This window comes from Convolutriloba macropyga, chromosome 3 (assembly GCF_964194025.1).
Source record: "Convolutriloba macropyga chromosome 3, txConMacr16.3, whole genome shotgun sequence".
Lineage (NCBI taxonomy): Eukaryota > Metazoa > Xenacoelomorpha > Acoela > Convolutidae > Convolutriloba > Convolutriloba macropyga.
In genome coordinates this window covers 5,949,805-5,961,532 of record NC_134470.1, presented here as the reverse complement: position 1 = coordinate 5,961,532, position 11,728 = coordinate 5,949,805, and the positions used below count along the sequence as shown (strand labels likewise).

Here is an 11,728-nt window from a genome sequence, read left to right as displayed (position 1 = left end):
TTCGCTCTAATTTTAAAGTAGAGTGAGAAAACGGTATTTGAACAAAAATTCGCTTTCTCGCCGTTGGTTTTTTGTTCACATGCGGCAATTTCACTTTGGTTTTTACTGTTTTTTCGATTTTTGGGATTGGATTTTCTAAATGGTTTTCCCAATCCATTCATCGTTCATTCTACACCTAGTTTTTTGTTTGAACCAAGTTTCAATTTATTGCTATTGGTTTTTTGTTCACTTGCGGCATTTTGACATTGGTTTTTTTCTTAATTTTTTTCTCTGATTTTTTTTGGAAATGGTTTTCCCCAATTCACTGATAGTCCGTTCTGGGTCGATTTTTTTGTGTAGTCAAACGAAAATTCTTCGAATTGTACGTCAGGACTTGTCCTATGTTTTTTAATTCGTCGTCTCCATCGATGATTCTTACGTCCTGACTTCTTGGAATTAACTTTTTCAATGACTTCAGTGACCTCTACTGCTTTGCTGTTAAACATTTTGTATGTGACGTCATTTCTGCTTTTAGGTCAATTGCGTGACTTACCTCACTCAGAAAATGACTCCTGAACTCACTTATAGAACTTTAAGTTTTATGAACATTTACTAAGTATTAGTGTGCATCTAAGTAGTGCCAATTTTATATGACCTAATACTTGATTCATAATCTTGAGTTTTTGATTTCGAATAAAAATTTTGAAAAAGCTCTTTAGGGCTTTTTCCTTATAAACCGTATGTGTCATAAAATTGACAGTCCTAATATAACCCAAAAAGTCTAGTGGTCTATTAAAGGACGTGGTCGATCTGTCTATCTTGTTCCTTAAGTTGTTTCAATTCATGGAAGGCCACAGGCGTCTTTCGCGGCTATTTTCCGGCAATCTGCCGGCTATGTTTTCTTTTAATATCTGTTCACACATTTTCATGATTTTTGAAGTCAAATTGGAGTAGTCATTTTGATCACTCCGAAACAGGAAGTGGAGTGGAAAAAGCGATTGATTTTGCGGCGTGAAATTTTTTCGCTCTAAATTTAAAGTAGAGTGAGAAAACGGTGTTTGAACAAAAATTCGCTTTCTGATGAGTTTTTTTGTTCACATGCGCCCATTTCACTTGGATTTTTACTGTTTTTTTATTTTTTTACTTCGGGTTTTTGGAAATGGTTTTCCCAATCGATTCATAGTTCTTTCTAGGCGTAGTTTTTTGTTTGAACCAAATTTTCATTTCTTGGTAGTGGTTTTTTGTTCACATTCGGCATTTTGACATTGGTTTTTTTTATTTTTTCCTGTTTTTTTTTTAGTTTTTTCCAATTCACTGATAGTCTGTTCTAGGTCTAGTTGTTTATTTAGTCAATGAAAATTTTTTGAATTGTACGTCAGGACTTGTCCTGCTATGTTTTTTAACTTCGCCGAATAAAGATTTTTCGCTGTACCTTAGTTCACAGCTTGTTCATTTTGCGTGAAATCTTTTTGACTTCTCTAGGCGAATTTTGCTCTTCTCTCATTCTGCTCAAAGTGCTTTTAGACAGCAGTTGCTGAGCAAAGCAATTGAAAATGAACAGAGTCAGTATTAAAAAACGAAATTAGAAATAGAAACGGGATAAACCGATAAGGCCCTATTTTAGATGCCCGTTACTCTATCTTTGTTCTTAGTTACAATCTCTAATGCTTATTGGTATTGAAACTAGCCCCTGTCGTTTCACTACGATACAGGAGTATCTTCAGCTCCAAAATGACATGAAAATGGTTCGCACTATAACATTTTTTGTGCGAAAATCATTTTACTAGTTTTTTCACTTTCAATCCCAGTCCTGGTTATGGGAATCAGCGGCGGCTATTTTTCGGCAACCTGCCTGGTATGTTTTAGAAATCTTTTCGAGGATATAAAAAGCGTAATTGTTCAACTGCTCTTCACAAAGTTTTTAGCTGATATGTTACTTATGTTGGTCTTTATATGCGATTTATCGTTGGATCGGTTTTTCGTATGACACTGATTTTTTTGTCCTCAGTAATTGACCCCCCTTGATACCCCCGCTCCGCTCTCTCACCTCCCTTAATGCATCCCCATTTCTACTCCTTTTCTCCCTGTCGGTTGAGCTTAAGCTACCCTTCTTAGGTCCCGGCTTATTACTGAGGAAGCGTACTACTCGTCAGTGTTTGAGAATATTCGACCGACTGTATTTAGTTGTTTTTAATAGCCGCGTCCTCAATTCTAGGAGGCTATTATAGCGCTCCTAATTTTTTACAATTCAAAGAATTTGAATTGTATTGGGGCGCTGTCTTTTTTTAAAGATCTGTTCTCACATTTTCATGATTTTTGAAGTCAAATTGGAGTAGTGATTTTGGTCACGCCGAAACAGGAAATGGAGCGAAAAAGCGAGTGGTTTTGCGGCTAGAATCTTTTTCGCTGTAATTTTAAAGTAGAGTGAGAAAACGGTGTTTGAACAAAAATTCGGTTTCTCGGTAGTGGTTTTTTGTTCACATGCGGCAATTTCACTCTGATTTTTACTGTTTTTTGATTTTTTGGAGCGGATTTTTTTCTAAATGTTTTTCCCAATCCATTCACAGCTCATTCTAGACTTACTTTTTGTTTGAATTAAATTTTCATTTCTCACTAGTGCTTTTTTTGTTCACATGCGGCATTTTGACATTGATTTTCCTTTTTTTCTTATTTTTTGATCTGATTTTTTTTTAAAAAAATGTTTTTTTTTCAATTCACTCACAGTCCATTCTAGGTCTGGTTTTTCTGTTTAGTCATTGAAAATTCTTTGAATGGTACGTCAGGACTTGTCCTGCTATGTTTTTTTACTTCCTCTAACAGATTTTTTTTTCGTCTTACCGTGATTTCTTGGAATTGACTTTTTCAATGACTTACCTCACTAAAAAAAATGACTTCTGAGCTCACTTATGAAACTTTAAATTTAATGAACATTTTTTTATTAAACGTCAATAGTGTGCATCTAAGTAGTGCCAAACATATGCCCTAATTCTTGAATATTAGAGTCTTGGGTTTTTGATTTCGAATATTAATTTTGGGATCTTTTTCCGTTTGTGCCCCCCCCCCCCCAAATGTTGCACGTGCATCGGGGGGGGGGGGGGGGGTGCAAATAATATGCGCCAACTAAGCTGAGGGGGCACAAACGAAAAAGATCCTTATTTTGAAAAGCCCTCTGAGGGCTTTCTCTTTATAGAGCTTATGTGTCTCATAAAAATGACAGCCCGAAGCTAACCCAAAAAGTCTAGTGGTCTATTAAAGGACTCGTGTTCGATCTGTCTATTTTATTTCTATAGTTGTTTCAATTCATGTAACGCCACAAGCGTCTTTCGCGGCTTTTTTCCGGCAATCTGCCGGCTATGTTTCTTTTCATTGCGCATTTTATTAATAGCCTCCGTAGGCCTCTCAACGGCTAATATTTAGGCGCTCTCCGTTTTACAATTCAAAGAATTTGAATTGTGTTGGGGTGCTCTTTTTTTAAAATCTGTTCACACTTTTTTACGATTTTTGAAGTCAAATTTGGGTAGTGATTTTGTCACGCCCAAACAGGAAGTGGAGCTAGTGGTTTTGCGCTGCAAAATTTTTTTGCTCTAATTTTCGATTAGACAGTAAACAATGTTTGAACAAAAATTTGCTTTCACGCTTGTGATTTTTTGTTCGCATGCGGCAGTTTCACTTTGATTTTGACTATTTTTTTCAATTGTTTTGATTAGATGTTTTTCTAAATGGTTTTCTCAATCCATTCATAGTTCATTCTAGGCGTAGTTTTTTGTTTGAACCAAAATTTCATTTTTCGCTAGTGCTTTTTTGTTCACATGCGGCATTTTGACATTGATTTTCTGTTTTTTTTTAAATCTAGAAATGGTTTTCCCAATTCCCCCATAGTCCGTTTTGGGTCTAGTTTTTTTTATTCCTCGTTGGAAATTCTTCGAATTGTGCGTCATTCTCTGTTTGTTCTTAAATCGCTTTACCTTTTGATCACGTTTTTCGTTATACGTAAGTCACGATTTTCACGCTTGACTTCTGTTTTACTTCACTCACTTTTGAACTGATTGGATTTTAAATTCTTTGACCTATTGAGTTATGTAATGTAGTGAATACGGCCAAAGTCAAAAGAGCAAAATCAAAAGAAACGGGATAAACATATAGCGCTCAATCATTGAGTCATAATGCATTAGGTTATCGAAAATCATTATAAAGTGATTTCTAGCTGGAATTAGTTTTATGCGTAACAGCCGTCAGTTTAGGAGCTGAATAAAGCGCAAATTTAGAATCTACCAGAATTTGCACACCAAATAAGACCACTTTAACACTTCTGTCAAATTCTATCTCTTAATTTTTTTATTTTTCTGTTTCAATCCCAATGTGCGTAGAGCGGGTCAACGGCGGCAATTTTGCTACAATTTGCCGGTTGTTTTTATTTGCGCTAGTATGCATATTTTAGTGATCCCGGGGTTACATTAGTTCTTTCACGTTATTTTCATACTTTTTCAACTTTTTTAGGAAGTACGAATTTTTTTAAAACGCCATTCCTCGGAGCCCCCGTGAACTAGTTTTTGGGCCGTTTGAACAAGCATATTATTCTTTCAAATCCTCTAATTTTTTAAGTTTCGGATTTTTAGTCTGCTTGCCTTCTTCCGTCAAGTCAACTTTTGCCGACACATACATTCTGCAACAGATAACATTGCTGTACAGTTTTTTTATTGCTTTCAAACAAAGTTTTTAGCAATTATATTAGTCGGTCTTTTTATGCGATTTTTTGCTTGGCCGATTTTTGTCTGACGCTTTTGACTTTTCGTCCTCAAAGGGATAAACAGGTAGCGCCCAGTGGGCATTAAGTGCTCTTAGAGCCTTTCAGCTCTGTTCAAACTGTTTTGGCGACTTATGCTAATGGTGTGAAGGGCGGTTATTAGAGGTTGAAGACACCCCCACTGTTGACCCCCCACTATATCCCCCACCCCTCCAACCGAGGTGTTGCCCCCACCACACTGTTGCCCACCCCCACCCCCCTTCCTCCCTCTTCATCACTCCCCCGATGCACCCTCTTCTGTTTTTTCCAGTTCACGTCCAGAAAACGTCCTTAAGGGTTTGATAATAAGTTACTGAAAATATTTTATTTGCCATGGAATAGCTTTAATATGACAAATTTGAATAATTTTTATTATTCAGGTTTTTCAGCCTAACAGAAAATCTCCGTTAGGGTTTGATAAAAAGTACTCAAAATTATTTTAGGCCACGGATTAGTTTTCACCTTTAATAAATTTTAGCAGTTTTTTTATGCTACAGTGAAACCAATAATATCTGCTTAGTGGTTTTAATAATGTTCAAAAACTTTTTGAATGAAAACATTGTTTTTGAGAATAAAATTTGAGATTTTTTGAGGTTTGTCCGCATTTATTTTTTGTTGTCTTGTCTCCTATTGACGAAATAACATAACCGACTAACGTCGAGTGAATTGCTCTCAAACGACCGGCGAGTGGTTGGCTTCGTCCGTAGCAAGTCACAGTTTAGTGAGGCTAGTTTCAGTTTTATTCGACTCTGCAACTTTTAGTTTTCTAGCCTTGTTAGTAAATAAATCAAATGAAAAACTGATATTTAAAATTTGCAAAAGCATATCGCATATTTAAAACAAAAGCTTCCTGATTTCGGAGTGAAAATGTTTAAAACTGTTTTTTGTCTTCTGAGTTATGTCAAGTAATTCATCTGCAAGACTTGAAAAACTTCGTTGGCCAGTAATTATCATTACACTCAGAAAAGGACAAAAATGTTCAAAAATTTTGAAGACAATCGCAAATTTTAACAAAATCTAGTTAAAATTCAAGATATTAAAATCCTTAAAACCATTTCATTGTCTCAAGAAACTATCCAGTATCCCTGTTTCAAGTTCTAAGTAGTTTCACTGGCTCGTAAAGATACATAAACAAAAATTTGGAACATGCTAATAATTTTCCAAAAATTTGAAAAAAGTAAGTTTTATAAAAAAAAACCGCTAAAGCTGCAGTCATTAAAATATTGATAACCATTCCATTAACTCTATAAACTATGAAACAGCTTATCATCAAACTTCGAGGAGGTCCTTGGTGCCGGAAAAAATTATGAGTTCAAACTGATTTAAACTAGAAAAGATTGCAAATATTATTAAAAATTGCGGATATTAAAATTTTGAAAATTATCCCATTACATCTAGAAGCTATGTATTAACCTATAATCAGAGCCTAGAGGAGGTTATGTCGCTGTTGAGGCTGGAGAAACCTAAAAAAGTTCGAATTTCGAAAGATATGAAAAAAAACTGCAAGCAGGCGTCAGCTGTCATGAGTTAAATTGATGTAGAAATCGAAAAAAAAATGTGAAAAGAAGTTCAACTCGAAAATCATTTTTGGGGACGAACAAGTTAAAACCATAAAAAAGCAAAATATGGAACTGAAAAGAATTAAAAGTTTATTGATAACTCCCTAGAAAGCCCAACAGTCCTCTCTTTATAAGACGTGGTGGTTTTGTCGCAGAGAGAACAATAAGGATAGGCCGAACTTGAAATAGGCAAAACAAGCATAGTTTGTTAAGGCACAAGCATAATTTTTCAGTGAAAAATTGTTCAAGCTCAACTTTGCCTCGTTGGATTGCCCTAGAGTGCCTTTCATTCAAGTGGAACAACAGACAGAGGCAAAACTCAAAAGTTTACTGAAAGTTGACAAAATCAGAGCGTGAAAAACAAAAAACCAATAAATAATTATTAAAAACATTCTAAAATTCTGTGATGCCACCTCAAAGGGCCCGAAACTTCTCTCATTATTCAACTGTAGTTGTTAGACCTCAAAAAAGAACAAAAATTGCAGGCAGAACTGCAATTGTCAACAAAATGTTCCGTGACCCGTATGTATCTTTATCATGAAAACGGATAAAATGTTGAAAAACATCCCATGGTTTTTCACATCGTTTTTCACCCATCGTTTTCTAAACTACAAAGGGAATGGAATATAGCGACAAGACAATTAAAACTGAAAAACCACAAGTGAAAACATTGAGTCGAAAAATTCAATCACTGTCGATTGAAACAATAGCATTAAAATACCATTAGAACGCAGGACCTCGATTCCAAATCATTTGCAGAAAGTTATTATGAAAGGAAAGTGATGTCAAACTAAGAATTTTAGCTAGATTTTGATGAAATTTGCGATTTCTTCAAAACTTTTGAATATTTTTGTCCTTTTCTGAGTTTAACGATCATTACTGGCCAACGAAGCTTCTCAAATCTTGCAGATGGGTTACTTGACATAACTCCAGAGACAAAAAATAGTTTTGCCCGGCACCAGGGACGTCCTCCAAGTTTGATGATAAGCTGTTTATAATAGTTCATAGAGTTAATGGAATGGTTATCAATATTTTAATGACTGCAGCTTCAGCGGGTTTTTTTTATAAAACTTACTTTTTTCAAGTTTTTGGAAAATTATTCTCATGTTCCAAAATTTTGTTTATGTATCTTTATGAGCCAGTGAAACTATTGAAACTTGAGACCGTGAAATGGTTTTAAGGATTTTAATATCTTGAATTTTAACTAGATTTTGTTAAAATTTGCGATTGTCTTCAAAATTTTTGAATATTTTTGTCATTTTCTGAGTTTAACGATCATTACTGGCCATTGAAGTTTTTCAAGTCTTGCAGATGAATTACATGACAAAACTCAGAAGACAAAAAATAGTTTTTAACATTTTCACTCTGAAGTCAGGAAGCTTTTGTTTTAAATATTGCGATATTTTGCAAATTTTTGTAATATCAGTTTTTTATATTATTTATTTACTAACAAGGCTAGAAAACTAAAATTTGCTGAGTCGAATCAGGCTTAAGCTAGCTTCACTAAACTGTGGCTAGCTACTGACGAAGCCAAACGCTCGCCGGTCGTGTGAGAGCAATTCGCCCGACGTTAGTCGGTTGTGTTTAAATAATTGAATCCATCCACAAGAGATTTTATGATTTTTTGCTTCACGAGGAATAATTTAAGCCGTTTCATTTTTATGTTACAATTTCACTTCCTCTTCTTGGAAATTTGGAAGCAAATTGGTTAGCTATCTATTTCAGGCTAGCATAAGAAAAAATGCCAAAAAATTGTTTCAAAAACAATATGCGTAAAAAGGCATCTACAAATGCAACTGCTTCCGTTGGCTGGAATTTTCGACAGGAATTCTTTTGCTGCTCAATCTATGAAATATCTAAGGACACGTTCACTTTTTTCAGAGAGAAAAAAAATTACTATAGATTTTTTATCCTTCAAATTATGCGCAAACATATTGTTCAAATCTATGAAATTAAGACAAGACTTTTTCAAAAATTTACTGTCTGCTCGATTTCCAACGTCAAAACTCTTATCACAAATGTTTATAAACAACGCCGTTTAGACTAAGTTGGTCTTTCTCAAACAATAAGAAGCAGATATCAACTTTGTTTTTAAACCTGTCTTCTAAATTTTTTGTTGATAGTTGTTTATAGGCTGCTGAGTTATCGGTATTTGATTGATTGGAACATTGTGCGATCTGGTTCAACAAGGCGTCTTTTCGAGGTTAATATTGGCGTGTATGGCCTAGAGAGTAAGTCTAGCCATCCAATTTGGGTATACAGTTTTCGGAGAGAACATGTACAGTTTGGTGCATATACAGTTCCGTTACATTTGTCAGCCGATGGTTGAGAACTGACTTTGTGTGCCTGTTGCAGAGCCTCACTGTCGCATGACACTGCAGCTGCATCATGGAAGCGGTTCTTGGACACTGAGGACAGTTTTGTCACTGACACGATAGCTGGCCAGCTGCAAAGCTCCCTCAAGTGCAAGACTTGCGCTCACACCTCCATCACTTACGAGTCCTTCTTTCAACTCTCACTGCCGGTGCCCGAAACAAACGTTAGACCCACTTTAAATTGCTCTTAACTGACGATTGCTTAGATAAAAATTAAGTCAGAGCGCTGCAGAATTAAAAATCTAATTTAGGCATGGTTTTAGGCCAATAAAAAATGTTTTATGCAATAAGTGCCCTATCATAGTGGTCTTGTGACCGATATCCCATGGGATAATACGTATGAGAAATTCGACCAAATATGGCACGCCATTTTCAAATTGTTGAACTCCATTTGAAGCTTACTGTCGAATTGTTTCTGGAAATGTGAGATGTTTACGTTAGTTCAACTGCGATTGAGTTTTTTCTAATGACTTTTGAGAAAATAGATTTATATAGAGCTTTTCAGCTCGTTTTGAAATTTATTTCGAGGGAAGCTCAGAAACATAAATTTTTATTTTTTGAGCTGCGATTTCAAAGTTAAATCGCGCGTTTTAATTTTCAATTCAGCGGTTTGCGTTTTAACCGAAAATTGTCCATGTGGACACAAAATGAAAAAAAAATCACCCACAGCCAAACAAAGTTATTGCGCTCATGTGACTTTGTGCGTAAAGCAGTTGCAAATAATCAGCCTAATTAAAAGTAATACTTGTGATTGATATTATCAATTAAAAATTGTTATCTCTTCCAGCTCCGATTTCAATTGTAAATCGGATATCAATTTGTTTTCAAGAATTGATTTTTGAGGTATTTGTTTGGTATGAAGTTTAAACTTGTAATGTTTCAGGACAACTTTCGTGGTGTTTCATTAGATGAATGTTTCAAACTTTTCTGCGAGGACGAAGTACTTGAAGGGGACAATTGTGTGGTAAGTGTTTTATAATCTTCTCTGTAATTTCGGGATCTATTCTGTACCCCCCCCCCAGAGTTTTTTGTGCCCCCAAATATAATATATGTTTGAACAAAGTTTGAAGCAATTATTGTATACTCGGTGGTCTTTGTATGACAAATTTGTGCTTGGCTGCTTTGACTTTTCGAGTGACTTTTACGTCCTTAACTTTTTGTTTTGCGTCATTTAAATTTTGTTTTCATTCACAACTCTCCACAGATGAACTCAAGTGGCGGCAGTTCACTGCTAAAAGTCAATTGAAAAGTGCGCCGAATTTGGTTTCATTTTTTCTTTATTTTTTACTTAATTTTAGAGGTTGTGGTATATAATAACTTGTAATGACGCACGTGCCACGTTTTTAAACAATGGTTTACTATTTAACGACAAGTGCTCAGAAACTGGGGGTGCTTAATGCACAGGGGGACAAATGGAAAAGATCCCTTTTTATCCAAAATTTTTCCTCGACCGTTATTGCTCTTCTGTTCTAGAACATTCGCTTCTTGAGTGACTTTTGCACGCTTGAGTTCCCCATTATTGAGTGATCTAAGTTGCTTTCATTCTGCGAGTGTGAGGGAACGAGAATGAAAGCCATTGCAGCTTAGTGTTTAAGATTGCGAACCAACATCACTGAGGTCACGTGTCCGAACCCCTGTGGGGTCCGTGTTCCTGCACCCCCAGAACATTTGATGCTACGTTCCTTTTAATATAAATTGACTCGCCTGTCGTTAGAGCGATTCATTTGACGTTAGTGGGTGTTTGTTTTTATGCAGCACGTTACTATGTATCGTGCACTGGGAGGCGTAAATGTTATATGACCTCTAAGCTGGGTGGGGGCAGTAAACATTCAATAGTATGTTTTAGATTAATGATTCAAAAACACTCCAGGTTTGTTTAATTGCTCTTGAACGAAGTTCACAGCAATTATTGTAAACGTGATGGTCTTTTTTATGCAAATTTTTTGCTTGACCGTTTTTGCGCTTTGGTTCTAGATCATTCTTTGACTTCTCAAGTGACTTTTTCACGATTTTGTCCTTCATTTTTGAGAGATCTCTATTGCTCTCACTCCGAAGTAAAGCTTGTTAAAAATAAAATCGATTGCAGCAAAGTTAAAAAGGGCCTGATAGCCCAGTGGACAGTGCTTCTGGTGAGGGGTCGGGAGGTCTATTGTTCGAATCCCTGTGTGGGCAACTGTTTTCCCACCCGCCTGTCGTTCGCGAGCAATTCTTCCGGCATTAGTCGGTTTATGTTTTTAATTGCTCCCGAACAAAGTTTGAGAAGATAATATTGTAAACATGTTGGAGTTTTATTCAGAATTTTTGCTTGACTGTTTTTGCGCTTTTGTTCGGGAACATTCTTTGACTTCTTGGGTGACATTTTAACGCTTAATTTCTTCATTTGTGAGTGATGAATGGCCGTCGTCTGCCTCTCAATGGCTATTATTTAGGCGCTCTCCTTTTTAAAAAAAATGGCTGTACCTTTTGATCGCGTTTTTTGTTTAACATTAGTCACGATTTTCACGCTTGACTTCCGACTTACTTCACTCACTGTTTCAACTGAGTAGATTTTACATTCTTTCACGTACTGATTTACGTAATGTAGTGAATATAGTCAAAATCAAAAATCGAAAGAAACGCGATAAACATATAAAGCCCGGTCATTAAGTCATAGTGCATTAGGTTATCAAAATTCACCAAAGCGATTATTAGCTGGCGTTTTTATTATGCTTAATAGTCTTCAGTTTAGAAGCTGAATTAAGTGTAATTTTAGAATCTAACCAAATATACAGAATTTACACACCAAATACGAACACTTCGACACTTAGAAAAATTCTGTCAATTTCTATCTCTTATTTCTTTTCCTTTTCTGTTCAAACCCAATGTGCGTCAAGTGGTTCAACGGCGGGTTTTTTCCGGCAATTTTCTTGCTATGCTCTAAGTTGCTCTCGTACTGAAATCAGGTTCGTTGCTCAAAGTGATTGTGAACGAAAAGAGATCAAAGGCATTGTAGCTGACTGGTTAAGATGTCAGACTGCCAACTTTGTGGTCCG

The 11,728-nt window shown here is 35.8% G+C and overlaps 1 protein-coding gene across 3 annotated transcripts in view; it reads left to right on the top strand.

Annotated features, from left to right (window-relative positions):
• Window positions 1-11,728, top strand: part of LOC142335896 (ubiquitin carboxyl-terminal hydrolase 21-like) — a 35,391-nt gene that overhangs the window by 14,622 nt on the left and 9,041 nt on the right. For all 3 annotated transcript variants that reach the window (XM_075384250.1, XM_075384252.1, XM_075384251.1), the window contains 2 exons: window positions 8,677-8,860; window positions 9,580-9,660. In XM_075384250.1, coding sequence (XP_075240365.1) covers window positions 8,677-8,860; window positions 9,580-9,660 — 265 coding nt within the window. The remainder of the gene's footprint in view (window positions 1-8,676; window positions 8,861-9,579; window positions 9,661-11,728) is intronic.